The sequence below is a fragment of the Cynocephalus volans genome, chromosome 8, assembly GCF_027409185.1.
Source record: "Cynocephalus volans isolate mCynVol1 chromosome 8, mCynVol1.pri, whole genome shotgun sequence".
Classification (NCBI taxonomy): domain Eukaryota; kingdom Metazoa; phylum Chordata; class Mammalia; order Dermoptera; family Cynocephalidae; genus Cynocephalus; species Cynocephalus volans.
This window is the reverse complement of record NC_084467.1, coordinates 81,865,557-81,880,158: the sequence shown is the minus strand read 5'-3', so window position 1 is coordinate 81,880,158 and position 14,602 is coordinate 81,865,557. Positions and strand designations below refer to the sequence as shown.

The following is a 14,602-nucleotide window of genomic DNA, read 5'->3' as shown; positions in this document are numbered from 1 at the left end:
ATTTTATTACATTTAAAATTCTAACTTTATGCCTAGAAAATAGTTGTAGTCATGAAGCTTATCCTCTACATAATGCAAGCCCAAAATTACAATATACAACATATTACATTTTTAAATGTTTCAGTTTTTTTCCATATCTACACAAAATTCCTTTTTCTGCACCAGATACTGTACCTTAATTTCTCTTTCAGAATTTCAAATTCACTTTTATATAGACCACACTTTTCTTGTAGTCTTTTATTTTCTTTTTCACAGTTAATTAGATTTTTCTCTAATATTTCTTCTTCAGCTTGAACCTAAAAAAATAATTTGGTTTAAATGGACATACTAATGTGGCCTTAAGTTTTAGGTATTTTAAACTAAAATGAAAATGTAAGTTGTGACTTCAGAAATAAGCAGGAGAATGGACTAAGTATTGCATATGTTTACGTCCCCAGTCTTGTCATGAAAAGGAGCAAAGTGAAGTTCCTGGGCAGTAAGAAAGGACGGGGAGGAGGAGGCTACTACTACCTGTCCAGAAACCAAGAACCTATGGGCAATAGCACTGTCATCTGAAAGCAAAAGTACTCTGGGCTCACATAGACAAGGCAAGCAACTCATACAGGGATGCTGCATTCAAGTTACTAAAGACTAATTTCAGTGCAAATGTTCCAGAGAAATAATTATTGAAATTTTAGTCACAAAATAGTCCCACCAAAATCATAGTCCAAAACGTAAAACAGATATAAGCCAAGCACCCAGGTTGGAGGGATGGGAGTAGAGGATTAGGTATATCTTCCCTACTTCCTTTGTTACATCCTTCTAACTATAGGGCTCTACTGAGCACAGTCTGAAAATGGTAATCAAAAGGAAAGTATAAAAAAACTGTCTCTTACATTTTCCTCTCTTTTCTCCATTAAAGTCCTCCCTCTCCCCAAGGACAGTCCTCCTGCTAGGTATTCTCCCTCTCCCTACAGATCACCTTATTAAAATTTCCCTTTAAGGTATCCCATTCCTTCTCCAAGCCTTTCAAAACAGTGATCTGATAAACTAATTCACTCTTAAGATTTCGGTATGTAATGAGATCTTAATATTTTACACTGCTAAATGGTATTTACAGTTTTACTGCAAAGGAGTGACCTCTTTGTAACCAAATATAGTATTTTTCTTTGACTCTTCCTCCTTGACTTTAGTACCTGAAATGGTTGGTAACTTCTCTAAATTCTCTTATTCTTTAACTATCATGGTGGTATTATACTTGATTCTGGCCACTCTTGTTTTCTTTGCTTCTTTTTATTAATTGGTCATTTTTTACTTAGCTCTTCTGTTTTTATATATTTCCTTTGAAAACTTTAACAATTTTCTTGTCTTTCCTTTATTACAACTATGTTATGGGGCACCCTAAGCTTCCAAAATCCATCCCATCACCCTCGTGTTATAAAAATCACTTTAGCAACATCATAACTTATGAGACCAAAGACATTTAATTCAAACTCCTTCCATTTTTCTTCTTCACTTCACCTAAAACTTTTTCTGTATTTTTATCCACTTTTTTCCCTTAAGAGAAATATCCTATTTCATTAAAAAAATCTCACCTCTGCTCGTAGACTATTGTCTTACATATCCTTCAGACCTCTGTGCCACCTTTCATTTCCCATAATTCCAGCATCCTCAATCTCCCCCTGCTGCTCTCTCCACTGGCTCCTGTCTTTCAAACCTACTAATACATTCAGGATATCCCTACTCCTAAAAACTCTTTTCCTTAACCTAGTTTCTTTCTACCCTTCCACTCTCCCTGCATTTATTTCCTCTTCACTTACCTTATATAAAGTATAGTCTGCTAGATTCCTCTACTGCCTCCCTTCCATTTCTCCCATTTCAGAGGTTGTGTCTTCTGTCCCTACTATTTTAGTAAAGATGCTTTCTACAAAGGATCCAATGAATCCCTGATTATAAACAACAAGGCCCTGTCTTAGTCCTCATTCTTCCTGACCAGTTTGCAACATCTGGCATTGAAAACCACCACTTTCTTTTTAAAATGCTCTATTGCCTTGGCTTTCCTTATCACACTTTCCTGATTCTCAAACTTTCTTTTTTTTTGACCGGTAAGGGGATCGCAACCCTTGGCTCAATGTTGTCAGCACCACACTCGGCCAGTGAGCTAACCGGTCATCCCTATATAGGATCCGAAACCGCAGCCTCGGCGATACCAGCCCACACTCTCCCGAGTGAGCCACAGGGCCGGCCCCTGTTTCTCAAACTTTCTGATCACTTCTCACTATCTTTCAAAAGCTACTCTACCTGTTCTTTAATTATCTCCCAGGGTTGTATCTATCATCCTCTTCTCACTCTACACAAACTCTATCAATATCCAAGGATTCTACCACTTAAGTACTGTCAGTTCTTAAATCTACATACAGCCCTAGTCCAGATTTCAATGTCTAAAATCAGACCTGTATCTTTGTATTAATGACCATATTCTAAAAATTAAGGTAGACATTATCTACTAGAAACCTATAATTGGTTATCCCACAGACATTTCCAAAACAGAACTCATTATCCTTTTTTGCCCAAATTATCTATTTTGATTCATGATGTAATCATCCACCAGTCACTCAAATCAGCAATTTAAAGATATCCTATACTTTTCCCTCTCTCTTTCTGCCTTCTTCTAATAGTATATTCAAACCGTATATTCAAATGGTCACCAGATCCCACTGATTCTCTAACTTTAACATCTCTCATATCTATGTACTCAGCTCCATCATCTTCAATATTCTTGTCTGGTCTCTCAGAGTCAGCTTGACTTGTCTCTCACCTCTCCAATACATCTTCCTATGGATATCACAGTGAGCTTCCTAGAACATAGATTTGATCACTTTCTATGCTTAATACTATTCAGTGATATATCACAATCTTTAAGATACCTTACCAGCTTAAGCATCTCCTACTCTGTGAAGCTTTCTTTGGACTCACCAGAGTTTATTAAACTCCCATCATGCCACCCTATCATACCTATCACTTATTTTCTTTGGACTCACCAGAGTTTATTAAACTCCCATCATGCCACCCTATCATACCTATCACTTATTTTTATTACACTTCTCATTTTAAAATACTGAAATGATTTGTTTACATTCTTATCAACCCTACTACACTATAAACTTTTCACAGTAGGTATCATATGTTACATATCACCAAATCTCCCAGAGATTAGCATGTCTTGGCATGTAAAAGGCACTTAATAGTTGTTTAATCATTGAATACCCTTTAGGTATCCACACTCTGAATCTTCTTACTCTACCCTTCTTAAGCATTCTTTCCTCTGCACTTCTATCTTTCTGTGAACAGAATCATTAACTTCCTCTGCTTCAATTATTATCTTGAGATTGAAGCCTCTCATATCAATATCTCTTTACCAGACCTCTCTTCTTAGACATATTTGAATATTCAACTTGTGGCCTTCTTCTGTCCATACAGGTTTTATTACCATGTGGTGTCATTTAATGATGTTAAATGAATGTAATACAGTCACTACATTCCACTTCAAGAAATCCTCCTCTGAGAGGCAGAAGTGAGCGCCTCTTAGTGTGGCAGGTTGAGGGAGACCAGTTGAAGGCTATATAATTTACTTTGCCTTCATTTTTACTTAGGTGATGGGAATAAATTTCCTGCTTTAACTTCTTTAGCTCCAATCTCTGTTCACCCACCCCATCTTTTTCTATATTTTATTCCTTCTCCAATCTCTACTCTTTCTCCTGTTCAGATAAAAAAGTGTCTGCTGATAGTAAAAAGATTAGTTAATAATATTTACAAATTCTTTATTTCAATGATTTTTGTTATGAATATCATAAAAATTACTCTCTGCTTCAACCATAGATAAATATATTCTATTAATGACTACCTTTATCTTTAGAATATGGTCATTAATACAAAACACTGAATTTTCACAACTATCTCTTACCTTTTCCAGTTTTTCAGCTACTTTTTCTTTATATTGTTGGAAAGCTTTACTCAGCTCTTCAGCATTATATAGTGCTTCATTCCTTTGACGTTCAGCTCTAACATTTAAAAAGGAAAAATGAAGAAAAGTAAAGAATGCTTTGCATTTAAATTTAATAAAATTTAAAGTTCCAAAGTAATCTTTATTTAATTATAAGGAATAACTACAGAGAAGTAGATTTCTCAGTACTAAAAAAAGTATTAGGCTTAAACTATAAAATGAAGAATAAAGATTATACTACAATAATTTTCTTACTCTATCAATATGAAAAATAACATATAGCACAAAACATTTATAAACATAAACTTTGAAATATACATAAGTTCTTGTGAGTTGGCAATTTTTTTTCCTCTATCTGGAAAAGACAGATTAGGGAAGTAGCCTGAGGATGGATGATAAATTTTCAAAGGTTAGGTACCATAGAATCAGTCCACCACTGTCTAGAATATTAAAGATACTCAGTAAATTCTGTGACCTTTGCAAAGGTCAAGTCAACTTTCAAAAACGTATTTCAAAAAACAGTTAACTTTTATTGACACAAGATATAAAAATCTGAACAACAATAAAAAGTCCAGTCACCACCAAGCACTGTTTAAGGCCAACATTGCTGCCTCATCTCTTAGCTGACCCCAACCTTTCCTCATAATTTTCCCATTGAATTGAGAATACTGGGCCAGGACTTGGTCAATATCACAGCCTCACCTAAAAACTTTTTTATATTTAAACCTATTCACATCACATTCTTTTTAACGTAAGTAAAGTTAGTGACCCTTCCCTTCTTCAAGGTAAACTACTCTAGGTATACATTGGATCGTAACTCTCCCCTTCAGAAACTCACTCTACCTTCTGTATTTTCAGTTTCTTCTCTTTTGGCTTCTTTGCCACAACTATAAACAAATTCAAGTGAAAGTATCTCTCATTTTCTGAATCTATGTGGTCTTTAAGATTGGATAGCAAAGGGCCGGTCCCCGTGGCTCACTCAGGAGAGTGCAGCGCTGGTAGCACCGAGGCCAAGGGTTCGGATCCCATGTAGGGATGGCCGGTGCGCTCACTGGCTGAGCGTGGTGCGGACAACACCAGTGCCGAGGGTCGCAATCCCCTTACTGGTCAAAAAGAAAGAAAAAAAAAAAAAAAAAAAGACTGGATAGCAAATATGGATATCAGGAATGTCTATTTGGCTTCAGAGTTTCACATAAAGAATACAAAGTTTAGACAATAAGGTACTTCTCTGATAATTTGTAAGAATATATTCCATTCCTGAGTCTGCATAGCTAGAATTCAGAGAGCAAAAGATATGTTTTTCTCACTTAAACAAACAAAAACTTCCCCAGACACTATGCTTTCCTCCATCATTCTTCCTTTTAACCTAAACTTATCCACTTTATACTTACCTACTCTTTCTCACCTCCAACTTTAAAAAGGTCATGACATATTTCAGCCACACAGAAAAGCATGGATAAATATATCCACATACCCCCATCCAACGCAACCTTAATGAATTTTAACTCTTTGCCTTCATGTAGACTTTTTTATTTTAAGCACACAAAATACAGTTGAGGTCCCTATCTGTCTCTTCCAAATCCCATTCCCCTGACTTCTTCCACTAACCTGATTTTGGTGTTTTTTATTACCATACATTTTATACACTTACATGTTAACCTATACCCCAATATAGTATATATCGTAGTTCATCTAAGATGCACATTGTTTTCACACTTTTAACATCTCTAAAATTGATATGTATTCTACAATCGATGGTATATCAGTTTCATAGTGATTTTTTTTCTTAGTGATAAATGAAAAAATAGTGCACCTTAAAATCTGTGTAATCTTACATTCTTTAAGGCTTTAAAAGGAGAGTATGTGAGTCTCTCTTTCTCTCTCTCTCTCTCTAACTTTAAAAGACTTGGTATCTGTAGACATGTTCTCCAGCTTAGTCTACGGCTCCTAAATTGCCTTGTCTATTCTTGGACCTTGATTCTTCCATATGATTTTTAGGGTCATTCATTAAGTTCCACCAAAAATCCTATTGCGACACTGATTGTAACTGTACTAAATATATAAATTATATTGGGAAAATTTGACACTTTTTTTTGGCAGCTGGCTGGTAAGTGGAACCAAACCCTTGACCTTGATATTACAAGGCTGCGCTCTATCCAACTGAGCCAGCGGGAAAACTTGACACTTTCATATTAGGTTCCCTTCTAGAAAATGGTATGTATGTCATTATTTAAATCTTTTAAGATGTTCAATAAAGTTGTATAATTTTTTCCTTTGTAGTAAACATGTCTTTTTATTCTGACATTTTTAACATCTGTGGCCTTGCTGACCCTAGGAATACTGACCCTCCCAGGGATAGTCAATTCCCAGAGATAGTGTCCTCACATGGCAGAAGGCAGAAGAGCAAAAAGGGACAAACTTCCTCCATCAAGCACTTTTATAACAGCATTAATCCACTCATGAGAGAAGAGTTCTCATGACCTAAATACCTCCCAAAAGACCCCACCTCCCAACAGTGTTCCATTGGGATCAAGTTTCCAACACAAATTTTAGAGCACACATTCAGATCAATATTCATTCTAGTTCTTCAACAAGTTGCAAGAGTCTTCATATCAAACCTTTACCTAAAGATCTCAACTGGCCATTCATGCTTTCCAGGTTAAATACAAATCCTTTCGTATAATGCAAAAACATTTACAGTCTAAACCCAGCCTGTCTTTATTACCTCATCTCCTCCTACACCTATCCACTCATGAGTACAGATGTCCCTCAGTATCTGCAAGGAACTGGTTCTGAGAATCCCTGAGGATACCAAAATATGTGGAGTTCTTTATATAAAATGGCGTATTATTTGAATATCACCTGTGTACATCTTCCTGTATATGTTAAATTACCTCTAGATTACTTATAATACCTAATACCATGTAAATGCTATATAAACAAGGTAATAAAGCCTCTATGAAGTAAAATCTGAATGTCTGACTCAAAAATCTAAACATGTTCCACTAAGCATTACTGCCTACAAAATACACTTTGCAACTTGAACTAGGCTAACCAAATACTGCTGGAAAAATGTTCTTCTGAACCTATTTAAATGAAAAAAATTATGTATAGATGGGTTTAGAGTGGTTTTTAGAAATGTAAACACATATGCAAACAAATATTTAACCTATTTATGATAACTTTTAACAAATATTTTCTTTATAACCTAATTCATACCATAGTATAAATCTTAAAAATTATTTTTGTCAAGGAAGATAAAAATGCACATTATTTTACCCTATGTAAAAGCTACTGTAATTATATATTATAAAATCTTATTAATTTAAACTCAAAAATGTTAAATCCTTATTAGTTTAAAAGTTAACTGGCATTCAAAGCTCATGGTTCCTTGATCAGAGCTACCTACAAAACTTTATTTCAAGACACAATTTACAAAAAATATTTTAAATTTTACTTATGTATTCCTCATGAATCGAGTATCTTTTTCTATCATATGTATGAGGTAAAACTTTCTTTTGAAGAGTTCATGCAACATTTTATTTAATTTTACCAGAGTAATATTAACTTAAAAGCTTTTTCTGTATTCATATTTTGAACTCAGTGTACTCGTTTTTAAGTAGGTCATGTAACTTAATTTCAGAAATAAGTAGATACCATTACATTGATGATCATTATCAGTCTTCTAAGAATTAACACCAATCCAGAATGCCGATAGCATAAAATCCACACATGAAAATTTTAATGGAAAATGAAAAAAAAAAAAAAAATTACAGGACAAAAATAACAAGTTATTCTACTGTCCAATTTCTAAGATTTTTTCACTTCAAAAATTAACTAGAATTTTAAATATGTAATGTATCCTTTTATTCCCCTCAAAAAAAAATTTTGCTTTAAAAATACATACCTTTTTCCTTGTTTACTTTGTTCAAGTAAGTCCACCTTCAACTTTATACATTCCTCCTTGGACTCCTGCAAACTCTTTTCCCTTTCAATCACCATTTTCTGACTCTGCTCTAATTTATCTTCTGCCTCTCTATAAAATAAAAGATATTTTTAAAAGACTATTAAGAGATTATTCTGGGTTTGCAAGAATAATTCAACACTAGAATTCTACTAACGTTAAATCAATGAGTTAAGAGAAACAAATATATAACAAAAGACAGAGAAAAAGGCATATTCATCACTTATCAAGAGTTTTTATAAGGAATTAAAGAATATTTCCATCAAATGATAAATATATCTGAAGTTACAACTCGCATCAAATTTCATGGCCAGATACTGGAAGCATTACTATATGATTCAGAAACGACATAAGGATGACTGTTATCCTACCCACATCCAGCAATTTTTCTGATGGTTGTACCCAGTACAAAAAGCAAAAATGAAAAAGTAATAAGAAGTATAAATGCTGAAAGGAAAGACAAATTTTTCTTTAATTGCTGATAGTAGCATTAGCTACCTGGAACACCCAGGAGAACCAAAAAGAAAATAATTAGAATTAATAAGAGTGTGAGAAATAGTCCAATTACAAAACAATTATATTATACAAAAATTAGTAGCCTTCCAATATATTAGCAATAAACTGAATGGGAACAAATTCATTATAACCAAAAATATAAAATACATGGGAATAAATTTTTTTAAATATATGTACTACAAAGAAAACTATAAAACTCCGATGGACATGAGAGACAACTGTAGTGTGCATCAGAATCATCTGTGGAACTCATTAAAACACAAAGTTCTAGGTCCCACCTCCCAGAGTTTGTGATTCAGTAAGCTGAGACAGAACCTAAGAATTTGCATTTCAACAAGTTCCCAGCTGATGCTAATTCTGCTGGTCCCAGAACTATACTTTGAGAATCACTCAAATATAGTAATATGCTTTCTAGTATGCATGTTTCCCATTGTATTCAGAGCAGAAAAGGAGAATAAATTACAAAGTGCCTAATTCCTTGTATTTTATTTCTTGAACTCCCATTGAAGCACTAAATATATACTGTTATGAGTTAATTCATATTTAATAAAAGCACATAATTAAGCATCTCAGCTTAGATTTAGTCATTTTAGCCCCTAAATACTGCACACAACCTGCAGCCAAAAGGAGTTACGATTGACTAAAAATAGAGTCAACAAGTTCTAAGGCAACTGAACATCATTAAGTTACTTTAGATTTATTGTGGTGGAAGAGAAGATTTAACAAGATGTAACAAAAATTAGAAGTAGGAAATAAAAATTTTAAAGCTATAAAGGTATATTTACCTCAAAACTTTATCTTGGGCTGAAACTTCCGCTTCCAAATTTATAATCTGTTCTTCTAAGACTGGGACATTGGCTGCTTGCTGTTGAGCAGACTCAAGCATAGAAACCTAAAACATGAAAACAACTTTTAGAGTACTTTCTTTGAGAAAATAATCTACTTGGTCCTTAGTTTTTTTCCTGTCAGATAAAGGGGCTCAATAGGACTCCCAAGTCATTGGTCCGGTGTAAAGCTCATCTTATCTATTCCTTTGATCAACATTTACATGGTCATGTCATCATCACAAGCCATATAAGCTCCTGCCAACATCAACTTAATATCTTAAGTAATTAGCTATTTGGGAAAAAAACAGAATCTCTACTGACACCATCTAGGAAGATTAATCTCACACAAATAAGACAATTAAATATAAAATATCAAACTATAAGAAATTATAAAAGGAAAATACATACATACTAAACTTTTTATGATTTTAAAATCTAAGTTTAGAATGCATGCTTACTAGAGAAAATCTAAATAATACAGAAAAGCAGAGTAATCTTACAACCTGGAAGATAAAGACAATACAACTATTGTAGCAGAATAGGAATCCACAACCTAAATGGTATGGAAGATAGTATCAATAACAGAACTAATTATTCCTGAAAAATAAGTTAAGAACATGGTGACAGGGGTAAGGTCCTGGATGGAAAACCAGGGATACAGGTCAATGTCTCTGCAAGTAACAGTCACCCCTCCTTTTCCCGCTCCAAGAATACCAATAGCAAGGTGATGGCCTACCAGAAAGGAGGTAGAAAGACTACTATCTGAATAAATTGAACAGGAGAGGCTTGTGACTCTGGGACACATTGTGAATGAGAAGGGATGAGGTAGAGCTATAAACAAGGAGATTAATATAGAACCATCAGTCCCCAGGTTTCTACTCCATTGCATTTACAATTATCCCACAGCTGGGAAATCAAAGGATTCTTTGCTGGAGAAACTCAACAGCTCCAAAGAAAAATTGTCACATACTGATACTAGGGGGCAGATGGGCATTTCCCTACAAAAGAGACATCTCCCCAGCCATCACCCCAAAATGAAGCCCACTGGATAGCAAACCTCACTAATATACAGAGGGCTTCCAAACAGCATTTAAATACCTTTTTCTTAAATATGAACAGTCAAAACACTAACATCTGAAAAAAGCTTTTAACATGAAAATCAGAGGCCAAAACAAAAGAAAAAAGAAGCTGGCAACAAGCAAAGCAAGCAAACAAAAAAATTATTATACCTTCAGAAAGCTAAGGTAGGATACATATCAGGATGTTAATAAATACAAAACAATCAAAAAACAAGAAAAAGTTTTGGAAAATGAAAAAAGTATAACAGCCAAAATAAAAGATTCAGTACAAGTGTGAAAAATAATGTTGAGGGATTCTGCTAAGAATCACAGGAAGACAGATGAAAAAAACAAAAAAAAAAATCTAAAAGATTTAGAAGATTAATCCAGATGGTTGAACATTCACCTAATAGGAAAAATAGAAGAAAGAAAATAGAGGGAAGAAAATTATTAAAAAGATTATGTAAGAAAAATTTCCAGGACCAAAGGACACAAGTTTCCAATGTGGAAGGTTCCTCACATACCCAACACAAGCAATAAAGGCCTATTCAAAGACTCTTCGATGTGAAATTTTTAAAAACCAGGGAAAAAGGGAAAATCCTAAAAACTAAAAGCAAAAAACAAATGGAAAAACAAAAAATTATATGATAAGGAAAGTGATTCACAATGTCATCATACCTTTCAAAGCAGCACTGGAGAATAGAATACAAGAGAACAATGTCATAAAAATTCTAAATAAAATAATTTCAACCTAAAATTTAATCATAAGTGGGAGAGAATTAAGACATTTTCAGACAGGCAAGGAAGCAACTGGAAGATATGCTCCAAATACAGAAAGAATAAAGTACGAAAGAACATACATGGGATTCAGGAAACAGTAGATGCAACCTAAAAGAACATCAAAGAAAGTCCTAGGATGGCAGCTGGACAGCAGGCCTGGATGGAAGGCAAAAAGCTCAGAAAAAGCAGGATACCAGGCTCCAGAGGTGTAAGAACCGACTTTGCCAAAAGGTAAATTATGAATATACTGACTGAGTCAATGGGGAATTTCAGCAAAAGATTCCCAATAGTGGCATACACTTAACATCGAAAGCTCAGACCTGCCCTGGAAAAGGCAGCTTCCCTAAAAAATATTTTATTTAAAAATATAATTTCGCAATTTAGATAATGCTGAGATGGAAGTAAAATACCATTATTTATCTTATTGCCTAGAATAAATAACCGCTGGTGTGTTTATATACTAAAAAGAAAAGTCCAAAATGCTAGTAGTTCAGTAGTTATTAAATTCTTTATATCTCTTTTTTGACTTTAAATAATTAAGCATGTATGACTTTAAAAACAAATTATTGATAGCTAAATAAAAATTTTAAATACAATTAAGAAACAGAAATGGTGAACAGACAAATCACAAAAAACCTAAATGACAAATATACTGAAAAGGTAAACCTCATAAGAAACCAAGAAAAACAATATTTTTCCCTTAAAGTGACCAAAAACACGTAGAATATTGAACATAGACTATGTGCAGTAAATGCCTGAAAAATGTTCTTTCCCTATAATTTAGTCATTCTGCCTCTGGAAATCTATCCTAGAAATAATACCAAATATCAAAGAAGTTTTATGTTCACTGCTGCATTTTTCTCCTTGGGTTGGAATAAGCCCCAATAGCACTTTGTTTTGTTTGAAAAACAAAAGAAGAAAAATAAAGCTTTGCCATATTTCCACTACTTAGAATTATACATGCTCACTAATTCCTACAATTTATTCATAGATTATTTTAGGTTCTCTAAATACACAACATTATCTGTAAAAAGTAGGTGTTTTTTTTTTTTCATCTTACATAACTTTTATTTCTTTTTCTTAACTTACTGTGTAGTAGCTAGGCGAGTAAATGATTTCTTAAAAAGAGTAGTATTTGTGAGCATGCTTGTCTTGCTCCTAATTTCAAAGGGAGAGTTTTTGTTAATTCACTGTTAGTGTATAACAAATGTGATAGTTTTAATGTTGCCCCTTTTTAGCAGCTGTATATGTATTTTTATGCATATATTTCTTACAGTCTTGCATTCCAAGATTGCTTTGTTTTCTATCATGAGTCAATACTAAACTTTATGGAAAAACTATAATGTATACATATCTATAAAAGTAAATAGTGAAAGTTCCACTACAACTTTCCAGTCCCTCTCAAAATTATCAACAGTGTGGAGCACAGTCTTTCTATCCAATATACATCATACGTATATCCATGTACATACAAACACACAACCATACACATGTGCACTTTTTATAAAAAGCAAAACTGGGATCATTATACATCTGTGTATTACTCTGCAATGTTTTCCTACCACTAAATACATTAGGTAACAGTTTTTGAGTGCTATGTACAGACACAGTCCTCAGTGCCTTTAAATACATTATATCATATAAACCTCAGAATGTTCCATGTAAGTCAAACACTTTGCATGTCAGTACTGATACATTCACCTCTAAAAAAAAAAAGGCTTTGCTGCAATCTATTTTACGGGTATAACATAATTTACCATAAAATGTCTCTACCATTGGACATTTGGGTTTCTTCTAATTTTTTGCATAACACCAATCATATGGAAAAAATAGGAAACCACTTAAATAGGGGAATTACTAACTAAGTTATGGTCTAATCATATAATAAAACATGATATCATAAAAAACGATCAGTGGAAAAGCTATGTAAATGCATCAGAAAATGCTTAGACTATGTATGAAGTGAAAAACAGGGAAAACCAAAACTATTCAAAACAGGCTGGATTCAACTATGTAATAAACCAGTAAGGTAGTTTCTAGATGGTGGAAATTCTAGATGATCTTTCTCCCTCTTCTTTTTTGTACTTTTTAAGTTTTCAACAATGAGAATGTATTATTTTTAAAAGGAAGATAAATAAGCTGTAATTCCTTTGTATAAGAAATAAAACTACACAAATTGGTAATCTCAAGACTTTAAGAAGCTGACTTACCAATACACAAAAATTATAGTTTCCCTAAATCATTTTCAGATATAAAATTCCTGTAAAGTTGATTCTACAACATGTTGATACAATATTATCATAACAAGAATTACTATGCATAACACATTAAGGCAATACAAAGAATATTTTTCCAATTATAAATCTTAAAATTATTACAATTATTTTCTGTTGGCATACTCATCACATCAAGATACATACTTTTGCTCTTGACTGGGTTAATTGAAAGTGGATAGATTCTATTTTAGTCATTAAAGAATGATTCTGTGTAATCAAACAAGCATTCTGTTGCCTAAGTTTATTAAGTTTCTCTCGAAGGTTTTTAATCTCCTGATCCACAGGGGTAGAAGATGAAAAAGACATCTGAAAAATGAAAAAGAATAACCTATTTTGAATTATTTATGGATTACATGTAATTAATGAAAAATCATGAGCAATTATCAATAAAATGACTAAGCAATTCAGGAAATGAATTTAAATGTTTAGTAAGTGTTCACAAAATATGTGAAACAATCAGTACTCTCCCTTTGACTGCTGGTGGAAGTATACTTAAGCATAACTTGGAAAACAGTGGTACACCTTGGAAAACTGCTTGGTATTAACCAGTAAAACTGAATATGCTGACCCAACAGTATCACTCCTAGATATAAATATGATAGAAGCTTTTGTACTTTTGCACCTGAAGATATAAAAATGTTCATAGCTATATTGTCCATAGAGGTAATAAATGGATAAAACCTAAATGTCCAAAAATAAAATAGATAGTAGATAAAATATTATTTAATCTGTACATATTTTTTTGGTTTGGGTTCTTTTTTTTTTTTTTTAGGTGGCTAGCTGGTACAGGGATTGGACCCTGGACCACGGTGTTATCAGCATCATACTCTAATCAACTGAGCTAACTAACTGGCCAGCTCTGTAACATATAATTTAATTATACTTTTAATATATATTTTATAATAAATTGATTTCCATGAGGATTCAATTTTTACTTTTTCATTAATCAATTTACTTTTTGGCGCTGGCCATAAGGGGATCCAAACCCTTGAATTTGGTGTTATAACACCGTGCTCTAACCAACTGAGCTAACTGGCCAGCCCCTGGATCCAATTTCTAAAACATTATTTCTTTCAATTAATTTAATTTTTTTCAGTAATATATGGACTTCAAAAGTCAAAACTATATAAAAGAAAAAGTAAATACAGAAGTCTCCCTTCTATCTTTAGTAGGTAGGTAACCATTTTTAGTCTTCTAAA

At 33.2% G+C, this 14,602-nt stretch overlaps 1 protein-coding gene across 1 annotated transcript in view; it reads right to left on the bottom strand.

Moving 5' to 3' along the window:
* Positions 1-14,602, bottom strand: part of CCDC18 (coiled-coil domain containing 18) — a 73,964-nt gene that overhangs the window by 54,265 nt on the left and 5,097 nt on the right. The window contains exons 4-8 of the mRNA XM_063105435.1: positions 13,548-13,709; positions 9,248-9,354; positions 7,890-8,018; positions 3,944-4,040; positions 175-296 (exon numbers count right to left, since the gene is read on the bottom strand). Of these exons, the coding sequence (XP_062961505.1) occupies positions 175-296; positions 3,944-4,040; positions 7,890-8,018; positions 9,248-9,354; positions 13,548-13,709 (617 nt within the window). The remainder of the gene's footprint in view (positions 1-174; positions 297-3,943; positions 4,041-7,889; positions 8,019-9,247; positions 9,355-13,547; positions 13,710-14,602) is intronic.